The sequence below is a fragment of the Mobula hypostoma genome, chromosome 3 (genome assembly GCF_963921235.1).
Source record: "Mobula hypostoma chromosome 3, sMobHyp1.1, whole genome shotgun sequence".
NCBI lineage: Eukaryota > Metazoa > Chordata > Chondrichthyes > Myliobatiformes > Myliobatidae > Mobula > Mobula hypostoma.
Window position 1 is genome coordinate 215,313,701 of NC_086099.1, and position 18,781 is coordinate 215,332,481.

Consider the following 18,781-nt stretch of genomic DNA (forward strand, 5'->3'; position numbering starts at 1 on the left):
GCACGCATGCAGAACTCGTTGACTTTATTAACTTTGCCTCCAACTTTCACCCTGCCCTCAAGTTTACCTGGTCCATTTCTGACACCTCCCTCCCCTTTCTAGATCTTTCTGTCTCTGTCTCTGGAGACAGCTTATCCACTGATGTCTACTATAAGCCTACTGACTCTCACAACTATCTGGACTATTCCTCTTCTCACCCTGTCTCTTGCAAAAACGCCATCCCCTTCTCGCAATTCCTCCGTCTCCGCCGCATCTGCTCTCAGGATGAGGCTTTTCATTCTAGGACGAGGGAGATGTCTTCATTTTTTAAAGAAAGGGGCTTCCCTTCCTCCACTATCAACTCTGCTCTTAAACGCATCTCCCCCATTTCACGTACATCTGCTCTCACTCCATCCTCCCACCACCCCACTAGGAATAGGGTTCCCCTGGTCCTCACCTACCACCCCACCAGCCTCCGGGTCCAACATATTATTCTCCGTAACTTCCGCCACCTCCAACGGGATCCCACCACTAAGCATATCTTTCCCTCCCCGCCTCTCTCTGCATTCCGCAGGGATCGCTCCCTACACAACTCCCTTGTCCATTCGTCCCCCCCATCCCTCCCCACTGATCTCCCTGCTGGCACTTATCCGTGTAAGCGGAACAAGTGCTACACATGCCCTTACACTTCCTCCCTTACCACCATTCAGGGCCCCAAACAGTCCTTCCAGGTGAGGCATCACTTCACCTGTGAGTCGACTGGGGTGATATACTGCGTCCGGTGCTTCCGATGTGGCCTTTTATATATTGGTGAGACCCGACACAGACTGGGAGACCGCTTTGCTGAACATCTACGCTCTGTCCGCCAGAGAAAGCAGGATCTCCCAGTGGCCACACATTTTAATTCCACATCCCATTCCCATTCTGACATGTCTATCCACGGCCTCCTCTACTGTAAAGATGAAGCCACACTCAGGTTGGAGGAACAACACCTTATATTCCGTCTGGGTAGCCTCCAACCTGATGGCATGAACATTGACTTCTCTAACTTCCGCTAGGCCCCACCTCCCCCTCGTACCCCATCTGTTACTCTTTTTAATGCACACATTCTTTCTCTCACTCTCCTTTTTCTCCCTCTGTCCCTCTGAATATACCTCTTGCCCATCCTCTGGGTCACCCCCCCTTGTCTTTCTTCCCGGACCTCCTGTCCCATGATCCTCTCGTATCCCCTTTTGCCTATCACCTGTCCAGCTCTTGGCTCCATCCCTCCCCCTCCTGTCTTCTCCTATCATTTTGCATCTCCCCCTCCCCCTCCAGCTTTCAAATCCCTTACTCACTCTTCCTTCAGTTAGTCCTGACGAAGGGTCTCGGCCTGAAACGTCGACTGCGCCTCTTCCTATAGATGCTGCCTGGCCTGCTGCGTTCACCAGCAACTTTGATGTATGTTGCTTGAATTTCCAGCATCTGCAGAATTCCTGTTGTTAGCATTGTAGACTTGTTCTAACGTTAGATTTTCACGATCAGCAGATGCTTTAAAAATTTCTGCAACTGGCCTGGTGAATATTCACAATTAACCTCAATTTTCAGTTTGTCATGATAGATCTTAGCATGTTTCAGATCAGCATACTGTTAAACAGTTTATGTTTACTCCAACTCTGAATCCACTCTTAGAATATATGATTTAGATCTTCATTTTTCACCTTATGCAGTATTTTTCTATTTTCTCATTAACTTCTGTTCATTACATATGTAAGGTCACTTCCCAGAGCCGTTTGTGATGTGCAGAGTCCTGTACATCGCCTGGGAACCTTCCCAGTGCTTTGTAGAATTTTTCAATTTGTGACATGTCAAAGAATTTGGATTTTGGAGTTTCAGATCGGGGTAGTCAATCTGTACTAAAGAACAGTTCTGCTTAGAAGATGATGAAGGTAGGAGAGTTTCCGTGGTCTGGAATTTTATTTGTAGTCAGGCACCAATTGGCTTCCAAGGGTGCCAAACTAGAGAGTTTCAACCTTTAGTATCCAGAAGGTTGGGTACTGATTATGAATGTTTCCAAATAAATCACAGCAGCCAACAAATGCAGTTAAATCTAAGATTAAAAAGCTGGCATGAAACTGAAAAATTTATTTAAGAAGAGTAAAATATTGTGAATGCTGGAAATAAAACTGAAAAGGCTCTTATTCCCCGATTCAGAAAGCTCATTCAATTTCCCCCTCCATGAATATCTGACATGATTCACTAATGCCGTTTGAGGAAGTTAACCTATCAATCCTGCCTCAGATGTGACTGCAGTTAAAAGCAAAATAGTCTATCTTTAACACCTATCAGAAATTGTCTAGCAGAATTTTCAGTTGATGGGCAAATTGGGATCAGTAAATGCTGGCCAAGCCAGAGGCTCATTTATTCCTCAATCGAACAAACAAAATCATTTTTCCACTCTGCATATGTATTCCTTTTTGTACTCGTTCATGGTATATGTGTATCACAGGCAATATCAGCTTTTATTACCCACTCTCAGTTGCTCTTGATAAGCAGGCAGTGACTCTGCTGTTTGAACCAGTCTGATCAGTGCAAAGATACTGCTACAGGATGTTAGGTAAACGATCGGCAATGTTGCTATGCATTTTGGATGGTACAAATGCCATAGTGTACCCAGATGTATAAATGATTAAGGTGGTAAGGTGAAGAGTACAACTAAGTGAGCTAGCTGCTTTTTCTTGGATGCTTTTGAGCTTGTATTTTTCAGGTTGCACTAACTTAGGCAAGTCAAAAGTATTTAATCACAGCCCCAATCTGTGCTTTGCAAGGTCTTTTGATTTTAAGGAATTAGTCACTTGTTGCAGCCCATGTAGGCTCTGAACTGCATTTTAGCTCCATGATTTGTGGCTAGTGTCACTGAGTTTCTGGTCATTGGAGGTGCTTGGAGTATTGCTGTTCAATGTTAGTTTGAAGGCCTCGAGTTAGATTATATTTGAGATATGCATAGTCTAGAATCAGCAGTGTAATATTGGACAACATTTGGACCTGGGCTGACCATTTGAAGACACATTTGAACCACCAATACAGAACCACTCTTATCAGATGACCACGGTAATGTGTGAACATTTCTTGTTTTGCCCTTAAGTGACTTTCTTCCCCTTTTCTGGGACTGAGATGGTTGGCCTATGACAATGCGTCTTTCTACCAAGTTTGCCAACAACTAAAGGACAATTATCTCCTCCTTCAGCTGCTGATTGGAGTAGGACATGATTGCCATGATGGTGGTAAATTCTGTAATGACCTCTAATTTACAGAAAGCTGTGGGAATATTTGCTGTTTCTGAATTAAACACTTTGAAAGCCGCAACCAAATACAGTGTTTCCTCAAGTAAGTAAGGTTGGTTTTGTTAAGGTTACAATGCAGATGTCAGGCTCGCAGGTACTGCAGAGTGTTATGAAATTGGATCTTTCACTGATTTCATTTTTCCAAGGACTCATTGATGCAATATGATTATCTGCATTCTTCATCTCAAATCACTTCATTCCTGATGAATCCCTTCTGCACACTTCAGTTGCATTCTTCATATGGTGTGACACACAACTGCATACAGTATCCTTGCTGTGACTTAAGTTGCCCCATAGCCATCCTGTGCTTGCCTTCATTAGATACAGGATACAAGTATCCTACTGCCTCAGCTTGTTGATCTGAAACTTTTGCCTTCTGCAAATGCTGACTGACTTGGGTATTTTTATCATTTTGTATTGTAAAAGCACAAGTTCTGTTAAGAGAATTTAAAGGTCATTTTAATTGGTTTATATTTACTGCTATAAATAATTGGGAAATGCTTGGCTCTGTCTTATGGAAAGTCAGTGTTAAAATTTAAAAGCTGTGCAGAAAAAAATCATGAGATAATGCCATAGATGTGAAAGATGCAAACTGCTGTAAGTAACAATTATCGGAAATTCCACATCTCAGCCAAGTTACTCGGGAGCTGATTAGTTGGAAGTAGATTGAAGATGTGGCAGTTGAACTCAGATTTTAAAAAATAATTATTTACCAATAATTATTTACTTTAAAATCTAGTTTGTTTTGAAAGGTTTATTAGTCCTTGTCATGGACTGTAAGAAACGTACATTAAAAGCAAAAAAGACTAACGTTACTCTTGTGTTGCAGTCAAATTTAATACATGGCCCTGTAAACCAAAGGATTCATAACTTTAGTAACTTCATTTTGAATATACTTAGTTTGTAATGTACATTTGGAGGCAAAGGGGTAAACATGGTTGTAGTAGAACTGGAGATGAACTTTTGAAACTTAAATCATTTGGAAAAATTAGTTTATTCATGTATATCTTTTCCTCTTTGTTTAGGGAAGTCCTCATTGACTATTCAGTTTGTTGAAGGGCAGTTTGTGGACTCGTATGACCCCACAATAGAAAATAGTAAGTATCTTTTTTAATTTATCTAAAGCTATGTTTGACACAATTTTAGGAGTAAATCCTAATGATTAGCACACAAAATGCTGGAGGAAGTTAGCAGGTTAGGCAGCATCTATGGAGAGGTATAAATGGCCAACATTTCAGGCTGTTCTTGAACTGAAACTCCTTATTCTTGGCCTGAAACTTATTCCTCTCCATAGAGAAGAATGTCCTTAATAGTTAGAATGCATTTGTCCAGTTTTCCTCTTGTGCTCCTTGTGTCTGCTGAGCAAAGGCTCTACAAGAAAGCTAGGTTTTGTTTGAATAAGTGAATGTAAATGGATCTGAACATTACTCAACTCGTAACCACTGCTTCCAAAAAAATGTATGCTGTACATCTTGAAAGCTCACATAACAATTGCATTGCACTTACAATGACTAACTTTGACCAATCTGTACACAGCAGTTAGCTTGTAGGCAATAGTAGTTTGTGTGCAAATTTCTTGTGTTGCCATTATTAGGTTTTAATTTAAGTACTGGAAGAACATTTCTTTTTCTGATGGAATAAAAGGCAGAAGAAGCTAACTCTTGGATATCACACTTCCAGAATTTGAATAGAAGGAACAGCAATACAGAAGTGGCATTGAAGTTAATTTTTCTGCAAGATACCTGGACCACAATGGGACAGCCTATTACTGGTTGTACTACAAGACATGGATTATATTGAATTTGGATCTCTGACTTGTACCTTTAAAATGGTAAAATATAATGGGAACAAATTAGAATGTTCCTTGATGCTTTGACAGAAACGTATGTTCTTATCAATTCTTCATTCAAAATCTATTGGGAAGAGCATTCAGCTATTCATTCCTTGTATTTGTGTGTGGGAGTTTGAAATACTTCCCACTTTGCTGTTTTAAGTGTAAGGTTGTGTCTCGTTTCTGTGTTCCCTTATCAGTGTAGTGTACAATTAAAACTGATCATCTACAATCTTTCGGCATTTGGAGTCACACTTGCAGATTACGTGGACGATTGGATGTTACTCCTATAAATAACTAAACATTTTTTTCCCAGTGAATATAAAGGATATGGGAAATGTACTAGCACTGGACTCCAATCTCACCCACAAACCTACTTGTATTTATGACCTCTGTTCTGTGCATTAGTTGCCCTCTAGACCTTCAGGTGTGGCTGCACACTTGCTTGTGCTTTGACCTGTCATTGCTTATTCCACAGTTGTGAGTGAGACAGGTGCTTGAGAACTTTGAAGCAATTATACTCCAGAATAATGAGTTTTACTACATTGATAGATATAAAGCTACATATTTTCACTTGCATTTCCTCAATCTCCTGGATATCTGCTCTTAACCCTCACCCCCCCCAAGCCCTCCCCCTCACCCAGATTGAATTCCATTGATCCTTGCCTTTCAACCTACTACCCTCCACATTTAGCATATCATCCCATGTCATTTTCAACAGCTGCAACAAGATCCTACCACCACTCATATCTTCCCCTCTCTTCTCTCCTGCACCACCCCACCCCTATCCTCTTCTTTCTGCAAAGATCAATATCTCTGACTCCTTGATTCAGTCAGCCTTTTCAGTCTGCCTTTTCAGTCTCTTTTGGGGGGCTGGGGGCATGGTAGCATGGTGGTTAGTACAATACTCTGCAGTGCTGGTGACCCGGGTTCATTTCCTACTGCTGCTTGTAAGGAGTTTGTATGTTCTCCCCATAACCCCATGGGTTTCGTCTGAGTGCGCTGGTTTCATAGAAAACCTACAGCACAATACAGGCCCTTCGGCCCACAAAGCAGTGCCAAACATGTCCTTACCTTAGAAATTACCTAGGGTTACCCATAGCCCTCTATTTTTCTGAGCTCCATGTTTCCTCCCACATTGTAAAGTTGTACCGGTTGGTAGGTTAATTGGTCATTGTAGATTGTCCCGTGATTAGATTAGGGTTAAATTGGGGGATTGCTGGGCAGCATGGCTTGATGGGCAGGAGGGGCCTATTCCATGCTGTATCTCAATAAATAGGTAAATAGAAGGTTTAATTCCTCTATGCCACAGCCATGTTAACATTGTCGCATGTCACTTCCACTCCCCTTCCCTGTTCTTCTGCTTCAGATATTTCTAATGATCTAAATAATGGGGGCACAGAGACACAACTTCCATCCTGACTGTAGGTGTTGCATGTTCTCCATGCAAATATGTGGGTTCCTCTGGGCAAATTTATTATCAAAATATGTACAGTATATGTCACCATATACTGCCGTGGGATTCATTTTCTTGAAGGCATTTGCAGGAAAATGAAGAAATTGTCCTCTCACCTCCCAAAGGCATGCACATTGGTAGCTTAATTGGCCACTAAGTTCTGTCTAGCGTGTAGGCGAGTAAGTGAATATGTGCAGTGTTAGAACATGGAAAGAATAACAACGATTAGTATAGGATTATACAGTATATTTTGTGACTGATAATAGATGTAAACTTGAATTGCCAAAGCTTTTCCTCATGGAGTTATGTTCCTCATTTTTGAAATGGCCAGCCCCTCATCTTGTCATCTTTGACAAAAGGGTTGCTTAATAACAAAAACGTAGGAACATAAGACATGGGAACATATTCTAAGGGGATGTTGATCTTTTCTGAGGTTGTGCCTTCTGGTCACAGATTCCCCCACTATCGGAACCATCCACTTCCACTCGATCTAAGCCTTTCAGTTTGCTCCTCATATGTTCCCTTTTCATTCCTGGGTTCATTCTCATGAACCTTCTCTGGACTCTGTCCAATACCAGCACATCTCTTCCAAGAGAAGAAACCTAAAACTGCTCCCAATACTCCCATGTGTGGTTTGACCAATGCCTTATTAAGCATCAGCGTTACATCCTCACTTTTGTCTTCTAGACCTCTTGAAATGAATGCTAAAATTGCATTTGCCTTCCTTACTACAGACTCAACCTGCAAGTTGCACAAGGACTTCCAAGACCCTTTGCACCTCTGATTTTTAAATTTTCTCCCCAAACAGTCCACACCTTTGTTCCTTTTACCAGAGTGCATAACCATGCACTTCTCTACACTATATTCCATCTGCAACTTCTTTGCCCATTTTTTCCAATCTGTCCAAGTCCTTCTGCAAACACCCTGCTGCCTCAACACTACCTGAACCTCCACATATTATTGTATCATCCACAAACTTGGCCACAAAACCATCAATTCCTTCATCCAAGTCATTGATATGTAACGTGAAGGGAAGCGGTCCTAACACCAACCCCTTCGGCATACCACTTGTCACCGACAGCCGACTAGAAAAGCCCCCCTTTATTCCCACACTTTTCCTCCTACCAGTCAGCCAGTGCTCTACCCATACTAGTATCTTTCCTGTAATACTATGGGCTGTTATCTTGAGCAACACACACAAAAAATGCTGGTGAACGCAGCAAACCAGGCAGCATCTATAGGAAGAGGTACAGTCGACGTTTCGGGCCAAGACCCTTCGTTAGGACTAACTGAAAGAAGAGATAGTAAGGGTCCTATACAGCTGTAGCTTGCCTCTCGGCTCTTGAACTCAATCCCATGGTTGATGAAGACCAGTGCTCTGTATGCCGCCTTAACCATATAGTCAACCTGCACAGCAGCTTTGAGTGCGCTATGGACATGGACTCTAAGATCCCTGTGATCATCCACACTTCAAGAATCTTACTATTAATACTATATTCTGCCGTCATATTTGACCTACCAAAAGAACCACCTCACAATTAATCTGGGTTGAGCTCCATCTGCCACTTCTCATCCCAGTTTTGTATCCTGTCGATATCCCGCTGTAACCTCTGACAGCCCTCCATACTATCCACAACATACCCAACGTTTGTGTCATCAGCAAATTTATTAACCCATCCCTCCACTTCCTCATCCAGGTCATTTATAAAAGTCATGAAGGGGCCCCAGAACAGATCCCTGAGGTACACCACTGGTCACGAACCTCTGTGCAGAATATGACCTGTCTACAACCACTTTTTGCCTTCTGTGGGCAAGCTAATTCTGGATCCACAAAGCAAGGTCCCGTTGGATCTCATGCCTCCTTACTTTCTCAATAAGTTTTGCATGAGGTACCTTATCAAATGCCTTGCTGAAATCCATATACACTACGTCTACTGCTGTACCTTCATCAATGTGCTTAGTCACATCCTCAAAAAATTCAATCAGGCTCGTAAGGCACAAGCTGCCTTTGACAAAAACCATGCTGACTATTCCTAATCATATTATGCCTCTCCAAATGTTCATAAATCCTGCCTCTCAGGATCTTCTCCATCAGCTTACCAACCACTGGAGTAAGACTTACTAGTCTATTTCCTTGAAGAATTCCAATGGATTTGTCAGGCAAGATTTCCCCTTGGAAACCTGCTGACTTTGGCCTATTTTATCATGTGCTTCCAAGTACCATGAAACCTCATCCTTAATAATAGACTCCAGTAGCTTCCAGTAACTGAAGTCAGGCTAACTGGCTTATAATTTCCTTTTTTCCTGTCTCCTTAGAGTGGAATTACATTTGCAATTTTCCATTTATCCTGAGCTGTTCTAGAATCGAGTAATTTTTTAAAGATCATTACTAATGCATCGATAATCTCTTCAGTTTCCTCTTTCAGAACCCTGGGGTGTAGTCCATCTCGTCCAGATGACTTATCTATCTTCAGACCTTTCAGCTTCCCAAGCACCTTCATAATAACAGCAACACTACTTCTGGTTCTTGACAGTCTCACGTGTCTGGAATACTGCTAATGTCTTCCACACTGAGGTCTGGCAAAAATACTTATTCAGTTCGTCTGCTATTTCTTTGTTCCCCATTACTACCTCACCAGTGTCATTTTCCAGTGGTCCTACATGCACTCAAGTCTCCCTTTTATTCTATTTATATCTGAAATTACTTTTGCTTTCCTCTTTCATTGGCTAGCATACCTTCATACTTCAACTTTTCTCTTTATGGCTTTTTTTTGGTTGCCTTCTGATGGTTTTTAAAAGTGTCCCAAGTCACTATTTTTTTTTCTATATTATATGCCCTCTCTCTTTTGCTTTTACTTCCCTTGTCAACTATGGTGGCCTTATCTGTCCTTTAGAATACTACTTCATCTTTGGGATGTATCTTTCTTGCACCTTCCAAATTGCTCCCAGAAACTCCAGCCATTGCTATTCTGTTATCCCTGCTCTTGTCCCCTTCCAGTCAACTTTGGCCAGCTCCTCTCTCATCCCTCTTCAATTCCTTTCACTCCACTGTAATACTGATACATCCAATTTTACCTTCTCTAACTGCAGGGTGAATTCATCATGTTATGATCACTGTCTCCTAAGAGTATCTTTACCTTGAGGTCTCTAATTAAATCTGGGTTATTGTACAACACCCAGTCCAGAACTGCCTTTCCCCAGGTGGGATCAAGAACAAGTTCCTCTTAAAAAAAAAGTCATCTCATAGACGTTCTACAAATTCATTCTCTTGGGATCGAGCACCCAACCTGATTTTCCCCGATGTATCTGCATATTGAAATCCTCCAATACTATTGTAACATTGTCCTTTTTGTTTTTGCATGCCTTTTCTATCTGTTTCTGTAATTTGTAGCCCACATCCTGGCTACTGTTCTGAAGCCTATATATACAAGCATCTCCCATCGGGGTCTTTTCACCCTTGCAGTTTTTTAACTCTATCCACAAGGATTCTACAACTTTCGATCCTATGTCACCCCTTTCTGAGGATTTGATTTCTTTTTTTTAACCAAAAGCCACCCATCCCCTCTGCCTGCCTGCTTATCCTTTTGATACAGTGTGTATCCTTGGATGTCAAGCTCCCAACAATGATCTTCAGTAGTGGGTCAGCGATGCTTACAGCATCATACCTGTCGATCTCTAGCTGCACTTATTCTGCATACTGCATTCATTCAGATTTAGCATCTTCAGTCATGTATTTATCACTTTTTGATTTTGGCACCCTGTTACACTTTGACTCATTCCACTGACTCCTATCATTTAAGCCTGTCCTTCCGCAATCTCAATACACACTGCATCTAGTTGTTGCCTCATCCTTATCCCTATCACTCTGATTTCTAGCCCCCTGCCAGATTAGTTTAAACTCTCGCTAACACTTTAGCAATCTTGCCCAGAAGGATATTGGTACCCTTGGGTTCAGGAGTAACTTGTCCTTTTTCTGCAGGTCATACCTTCCCCAGAAGAGATCCCAATGATTCAGAAGTCCGAAACACTGTCCCCTTGACCAGTTCCTCAGCCATGCATTCATCTGCCAAATCATCCATTTTTACCCTCACTGACACGTTGCACAGACAACATTCTAGGGATTACCACTCTAGAGGTCCTATTTCTTAGCTTTCTACCTAACTCTCTCTCTTCTCTTTTCAGGACTTCCTCCCTTACCAATATGTACCACAACTTCCAGCTCTGTACCCTCTCTTTAGAATGCTGTGGACCCAATCTGAGACATTCCTAACCTTGGCACCTGAGAGGCACATACCATCTGGGTGTCTCTTTCACATCCACAGAATCTGCAGCCTGCTCCTCTAATTATGGAACCCCTTATCACTACTGCACTCCTCTTCTGAGCCACAGAGAGAAAGATTCAGTGTTGCTGTGGCTTCCCCTGGTAGGTCCACGCCCACACCTCAATGGTATCCAAAGCAGTATACTTATTATTGAGGGGAATATCCACGCAAGTACTCTGCACTGGCTGGCCTTTGTGTCCCATGTCAGAAACAGCATCAAATCCATTCAATTAAAAATGCAATTATGAATCACTTCATACAGAACATAAGTTATTGCAGATGGCATTATTAAACAACAGGCAAGAGATTAAAAAATTGCATTTTCATTGAGAATCACTTGCCATGTGATTGGTAGTGCTCACCATCAATTAAATTATTGCTGAGGGGATGTGTATTACACTCAACCGAGATTGAGCTCAAGTCTCAAAGCAGGCCTCGAGTCCACAGGCTTCGGCTGTTGAGGTAAAAGTATAGCCGATATCCAAATTGGGACATAGTATTTTTATTAAGAGCCAGAGGCTGGGTGATAAGACATGATGATGCATACTTTGTCTTTTACTAATGGAGCTATCCATGGAATTCTTGTTCTGAACGTTATTAATGTCTTCAGTATTAACTGCATGCTCTGTCACCACCTGGGAGGTTAGAGATACAAAAGGCCAATGATGCCAGCTGCTACTGTTAAATAAATGTAATTAAGAAAATTATTTGTAGCAATAAATTTAAATGACAGATAATAAGAGAATTAATTATTAGAAAATTCTACTTTTCCTGTAGTTCTGTAGGTTTGGAGAAAAGACTTATGAGCAATATTAGACCATTTGGCCTTGGTCTGCTACCCTTTTTGATCATGGCTGATTTATTTTTCCCCCTCATCCTCATTCTTCCTGTAATCTTTGGCAGCCTTACTAATGAAGTACCTATCAACCTCTTGGTATATATCCAATAATTTGTGCTCCACAGCAGTCTGTGCTAATTAATTCCACAGATTCACCATTCGGTAGCTAAGGAAATTCCTCAATCCTGTTCTGAGTGGCATCCTTTTAATCTGTTTCTAGACTCTCCCACTACTGGCATACTTGTCCACTTCATCTCAACCTTTCAGTATTCAATTGGTTTGAGTGAGATCACCCCCCCCCCCGCCCCCACACACACCCAATCTTTGTAAACTCCATGGAGTACAAGCCCAGAGACATTCAATGCTCCTTGTCTATTAACCCTTCTTTTAGGATCATTCTCATAAACTATCTTGGGCGCACTCCATTGCCACCATATCCTTCCTTAGATATGGGACCAAAGCTGCTCACGGCACTCTAAATGTGGTTTGACCAATGCCTTATAAAGCCTCAGCATTATATTCTCGCTTTTTATATTCTAATCCTCTCAAAATGAATGCTAACCATTACATTTACCGTCCTTAATACCAATTCAATCTGCAAGTTAACTTTTAAGGAATCCTGCTCTAAGACTCCCAAGCCGCTTTGCACCTCTGATTTCTGAATTTTCTCCCCATTTAGAGAAGATTGTATGCCTTTATTCCTTGTACCAAAGTGCCCGACCATTCAATTCCCTATACGGTATTTCATCTGCCACTTTGCCGGTTCTTCCAAACTGTCCAAATCCTTCTGCAGACTCCCCGTTTCCCGGGGAGAAACTGCCTTTCTATTCACATTACTTGGTATCATTTGTAAACTAGGCCCCAAAGCCAAAAATTCTGTCATCCAGAACATTAACATGTAGCAGAGCGAATACCAACTCTTGCTAACACCACTAGACACTTTAAAAAAAAGGCCCCTTTATTTGTACTCTGCCTTTCAGCCTCATGTACTCCTTTAACATCCACCTCTGTATATGATTGTTAAAGGTCCTTCCATTTCCTCCATACCTTCCTGTTGCATTTGATTGCCTACAGTACATCACCTTGCCGTATACGGATTAAATGGTAACTGCCATTTATCCTTGAATTTCCAACTAACCTGTATCCTTTGACAATGTTCCTCGTTACCCATAATTCCATCAATTCTTATGTCATCTGCAAACTCACTAATCTATATCTACATACAGGTTATTGATATATATTAGAAATCAGAGCCTTAGCACTTCCACCCCTCTCTTCTAAGACCAAGCTGATTTTTGGATCTAATTTACCAGCTTTTTACCAGGTTAAATTTTGCTTCCATCTATTAAAACTCTTGTGATTGTTTTTTTTTTAAATCCTGCATTTAGTTTTGCGTCCATTTCCTTATGGTAGTTACTACGGAGCAGGCAGAATAGGCCGAGTGGCATAATTCTGTTCTTGTGTCTTATTGTCCTAAATTGTGTTCCTGTTTTTAGCTGCTATATCCTGAAATACTGAGTTCATTCCAGTTCATCTGAAAAATAGGACAGCTATAATCCTAGGCCACTTCTGCAATTTATATTCGATCTTGTGTTATTAAAACACTATCAACCTTTCTCATGATGGTACTTATTGTGTCCTAGTCATTGTAAAGTTCCCATTGTTATATTTTTGCACTTTCATTTTGTTTTTCCACAAGTTGAAAGTTGGTTCCTCATTATGACAAAATCTTGAGCGAGTCATGGTTAGATTCTTAATCCTGATTATCCTGTAGTGTGACCGTGGATGGTCCAGTCTGATCATTGACATTTGTTGCAGTTCGATAAAACTCCAGTGAGCCACATTTGGAGTATTGCTTTCACTTCTGTTTTCCTCATTGTAAGAAGGGTGTGGAGAGTGTGATCCCTAGATTAGAGGACACGTGCTATGAGAGGTTGGACAAACTTTAGTTGTTTTCTTTGGGGAGGCAGAGGCTGAGTAGAGACCTTTTAGAAGTTTATAAGATTGAGAGGCACAGACAGACTGACTGCCAGTATCTTTCCCCACCATTGAAATGCTTCATACTGGAGGCCATGCATTTAAGATGAGATGGGGTTCAAAGGAGATGTGTGAGGCAAGTTTTTAACCCAGAAAGTGGCGAGTCCTTGGATTGCATAGCCTGCAGTGGTAATAGAGGTAAACATGATTGTTTTTTAAAAAAAAAGCAGCAAACTTTTGGATAGGCAAACCAATATGCAGAGAATGTTGAGATATGGGCATTACGTATACAGGGTTATTTAGCATCTAATTACTAGCTTAATTAGTTTGGCACAACATCATGGGCTGAAGGGCTTGTACTGTGCAGTGCTGCTCTATATTAATGAGGTTTGACTCTGTTAAAGCTTGTCTTAATGTAATTTGGGTTAATTGAAAGCGATCAGTTGAAGGTTTCTCTGTGTACAGTACTGTTCTCCCACCAGGAGTTGGTGTTCTTAAGTGTGATGGAGGAAGGAAATTGAAATTCAGTACAGACTTATCAGAATGCTTGGGGCCGGATATGTTTCAGATTTTGGAATATATAATGAGAATTATGTGATTGCCATAATTTCTGACTGAATTTATCTGCTACTGGTAAGCAGTCTTTGTCATGCAGTTCATGCAGTACTTAAAAGTAAAAGTTATGACATGCCATTAATATAATGTGTGCAAGATAACAAAAGCAGCACAACAGCATCAGACTATCTGAATCAGCTGTTGAACAACAATAAACAATGGCAGGCTTTCATTCTCCACCTACAATGCTATGTTTTCATTACAATATGCTGTATTTGTGTTTTGCTTTACATTTATACCTTACATAAAACCTTAAAGATCATCATTGTAGGCTTGTTCTGGTGTTAGCTTTTCATCAGTGATGGTCTTCACAAACTCAATGAATTTCTCTGCTGCTTCGTGATCAGCAAATGCTCTATTTTTAAAACCTTTTAAAATTTAATGCTGTGCCTTTTCTTAAATTTCTGAATATTCACAATTACCTTTAAATTTCATTTCTTCTTGATAGATCTTTGTTTCATCATCATGGTATGTTCACACCAACGCTGACGAATCTACTCTTTCAATACACGGTTAAGATCTTCATTTTTCACTTTATGCAGTGTTTTTCTATTTTTATTAACTTCTCTTCATTACATATGTGAGGTCGCTTCTCAGAACTGTCTGTGGTACGCAGAGATCTGTGCATCGCTTGGGAACCTTCCCAGCACCTCGTGGAAGTTTCCACTTGTGGCATCATGTCGACGGTCAAAAGTTTTGGATTTGAGGCTTTTCAGATTTTGGAATTTTGGGTAAGGGGTACTCAACCTGTACGCTGTTAATTCTTAATGAGTGATTATTTGTATTATATTCAAGTCAGTCATAACGTCAAAAGGCTGTAAAGTAGTTGATTTTACATTTGGAGCTGTGGGAAATTATTTGATACTTTGGGTCTCTAAAGATTTAGATTTTGCAGGCTCAGTGAGACTTACGACTAGTATAATAGATAAGAGGAGCATAACTAGAGATAGTTCAGCATTTTATTCTCTAGCTGGTGCTGCAGTAATGTTCTTGTTAATTGGATTTCATACGTACAGAAAAACAATGTAATGTTACCTGACTATAATTGTACTCTTTGAAACCTTTTTGTCCATGTTAATGACCACATTGGTTCGTGAGCAATTGTTTCAGAATTAGAAAGCTTGGTAAGTTGCAGCAGTCAGGTGTTTTAGTGACAGGGGATTGTGATAACTTGTCGTTTCAGTGTACCTCTGAGCTTGATTTGGTGTATAGAATTTGCACAGTACGTTGTTAATTCTGTAACCAAGAAATCATCCAGGAAAAAATTCATCGGGTACTCAAATCCAGCTATATTGCTGAGGGCCAAACTACTTCATCCGTTATTTATATTGACTTATATTTTTTCCATTACATTTGGAAAATGGGCTTGTTTATACATGATTGGATTAAAGTTCAAAGTAAATTTATTATCAAGGTACAGGTTTGTTACCAAGTACAGCCCTGAGATTTATTTTCATGCGGGCATACTCATTAAATCCAATAACCATAATAGAATCAATGAATGACCTCACCAACAGGGCAGGCAACCAGGTGTGCAAAAGACAATAAACTGCAAATCAAAAAGAAAAAAAAAAATCAAATAATAAATAAATAAGCAATAAATATTGAGAACCACCTTCTGATAGTGGCATTGAGAGAGAGCATGGCCTGGATGGTAGGTTTTATGATGGATGATGCTTTCCTGTTACAGCACTCCATGTAAAGTGCTCTGTGGTGGGGAGGGCTTTGCCTGTGATGAGTTGGGCTGTATCCACTGCTTTTTGTAGGCTTTTCCGTTAAGGGACTTTGGTATTCTCATACTCGTCAATATGTTCTCCGCCATACATCTTCAGAAGTTTGTCAAGGTTTTGGATAACATGCCGAATCTTTGCATACTTATAAGGAAGTAGAGGGGCTGGTGTGCTTTCTTTGTAATGGTATTTGCATGCTGGGCCCAGGACAGATCCTCTGAAATGATAACAGTAAGGAATTTTAAATGGCTGAAGCTCTCCACCTGTGATCCCCCCCGATGAAGATTGGGTCATGGACCTTCCAGCTTCCTCCTGAAGTCAGTAATCAGCTTCTTGGTCTTGCTGACATTGAGTGAGAGGTTGTTGTGGCATCACTCAGCCAGACTTTCAGTCTCCTTCCTAAATGTTGATTGTCACCTTTGATTTGGCCTACTATATTGGTGTCATCGCCAAACATAAATATGATGTAGAGCTGTGCTCGGCCTCAGTCATAAATATAAAGTGAGTTGAGCAGGGGGGATCAGCACACAGCCTTGTGTTGCACCTGTGCTAGTGGAGATGTTTTTGCCAATCCGAACTGACTTGGCTCTGCACGTGAGGAAATCAAGGATCCAGTTGTATGTGGGGATATTGAGGCTAAGGGCTTGAAGCTCTTGGATTACAGTGTCATTGGGTTTGAGGGAGTCCATGAAACTGCCTCCATGTTTTGATGGTCACAGTGGGCATAAAAGGAGCAAAGCCTTGTTTCACTTTGTAGGAGGTGATAGCATTCAAGCCCTGAGGTAGCTGTTGCACATCTTTCAGTGAATGTTTGGTCTGGAAATGCCACTTTGCATGTAAGTTGGCTTTTGGCAAATCATACCTGGACCTCTTATATTTAACTTGGTCGTCAGACCTGAATGTCCACTAGTCTGTTCCTCAGTAGACTGCAGTTCTCATGGTTTATTTGGGGCTTCTGATTAAGGAAGACTGGCAGATTTTGTGGTGACACAAAAGTCCATGACAACCATGGTATTTTGGTTGAGAACCTCTGAGTCTTTGAATACAGCCCAGTTTACCAGCTGAAAGCAATCCCGTGGTGCTCCTCAGCTTTCGCGACCACTTTGTTGTCCTTATCTCTGGAGTCTTGCAGGTTGGAGGAGGACAGCTAAGTGGGATTTCCAATATTGCGGTGTAGGCATGGGACAGTAGGCATTCCTAATTGTAGTGTAACAGTGGTTGAGTGTGATAGGATCGATTGCAGGGCATCCTCAAGGGTGAAGGTGAACAGCCGTAAGTGGTAGTGCATGTCGGCACTAATGACGTCGGGAAGAGGAGGAAATAAATTCTGCAGCGTGACTTCAGAGAACTCGGAAGAAGGCTGAAAAGCAGAACCTCCAGGGTGGTTATCTCCAGTTTGCTTCCAGTTCCTCGTGCTGGTGAGGGCAGGAACTGGGAGATAGGGGATCTGAATGTGTGGCTGAGGAGCTGGTGCGGGAAGCAGGGATTTAATTCTTAGACCACTGGGATCTGTTTTGGGGTAAGGAGGAATTGTACAAAAGGGACGGGTTGCAGCTTAACAGGCGGGGGACCAGCGTTTTGGCGAGCAGGTTTGCCACTGCTACAAGGGTGTGTTTAAACTAAGTCATGGGAGGGGGAGGAGAGGAAATATAAGGATGGAGTTAAAGAGAGAGAGAATAAGGAAAGTTAAGAAAGACAACAGAATTAACGGGGCAGAAAGCTCAGGAAGGGATCGGAGAGTATGGCCAAGTGCAGTAGGAATCGATGTGAAAGGTGAGGGGAGTAATGGATTAAAAGTATTATATATTAATGCACGAAGTATAAGAAATAAAGTGGATGAACTTGAGGCTCAGTTGGAAATTGGCAAGTATGTTGTAGAAATAACAGACATGGCTGCAAGAGGACTAGGGCTTGGGAAATGAATATTCAAGGATATACGTCCTATCAAAAGGACAGACAGGTGGGCAGAGGGGGTGGGGTGGCTGTGTTGGTGAGGAATGAAATTCAGTCCCTTGCGAGGAGTGACATAGAATCAGTAGATGTAGAGTCAGTATGGATAGAACTGAGAAATTGTAAGGGCAAAAAGACACTAATGGGAGTTATCTATAGGCCCCCAAACAGTAGTCTGGATGTAGGGTGCAAGTTGAATCAATAGTTAAAATTGGTATGTTGCAAAGGTAATACTACGATTGCTATGGGGGACTTCAACATGCAGGTAGACTGGGAAAATCAGGTAGGTACTGGACCCCAAGAAAGGGAGTTTGTGGAGTGCCTCCGAGATGGATTCTTAGAGCAGCTTGTACTGGAACCTACCAGGGAAAAGGCAATTCTGGATTTAGTATTGTGTAAGGGAACCGGATTTGATAAGGGAACTCGATGAAAAGGAGCCATTAGGCGGTAGTGACCATAATATGATGAGTTTTAATCTACAATTTGAGAGGGAGAAGGGAAAATTGGAAATGTCAGTGTTACAGTTGAACAAAGGGAACTATGGTACTATGTGGGAGGAGCTGGCCAAAGTTGACTTGAAAGATACCCTAGCAGGGATGACAGTGGAACAACAATGGCAGTTATTTCTGGGAATAATACAGAAGTGCAGGATCAGTTCATTCCAAAGAGGAAGAAAATTTTTTAGGGGAGTAAGGGATGACCGTGGCTGACAAGGGAAGTCAAGGACAGTATAAAAATAAAAGAGAAGAAGTATAACATA

At 41.3% G+C, this 18,781-nt stretch overlaps 1 protein-coding gene across 1 annotated transcript in view; it reads left to right on the forward strand.

The window, feature by feature from the left end:
• rheb (Ras homolog, mTORC1 binding) overlaps positions 1 to 18,781 on the forward strand; it is a 101,691-nt gene that overhangs the window by 40,493 nt on the left and 42,417 nt on the right. Inside the window, exon 2 of the mRNA XM_063044470.1 lies at positions 4,328 to 4,399. Coding sequence (XP_062900540.1) covers positions 4,328 to 4,399 — 72 coding nt within the window. The remainder of the gene's footprint in view (positions 1 to 4,327; positions 4,400 to 18,781) is intronic.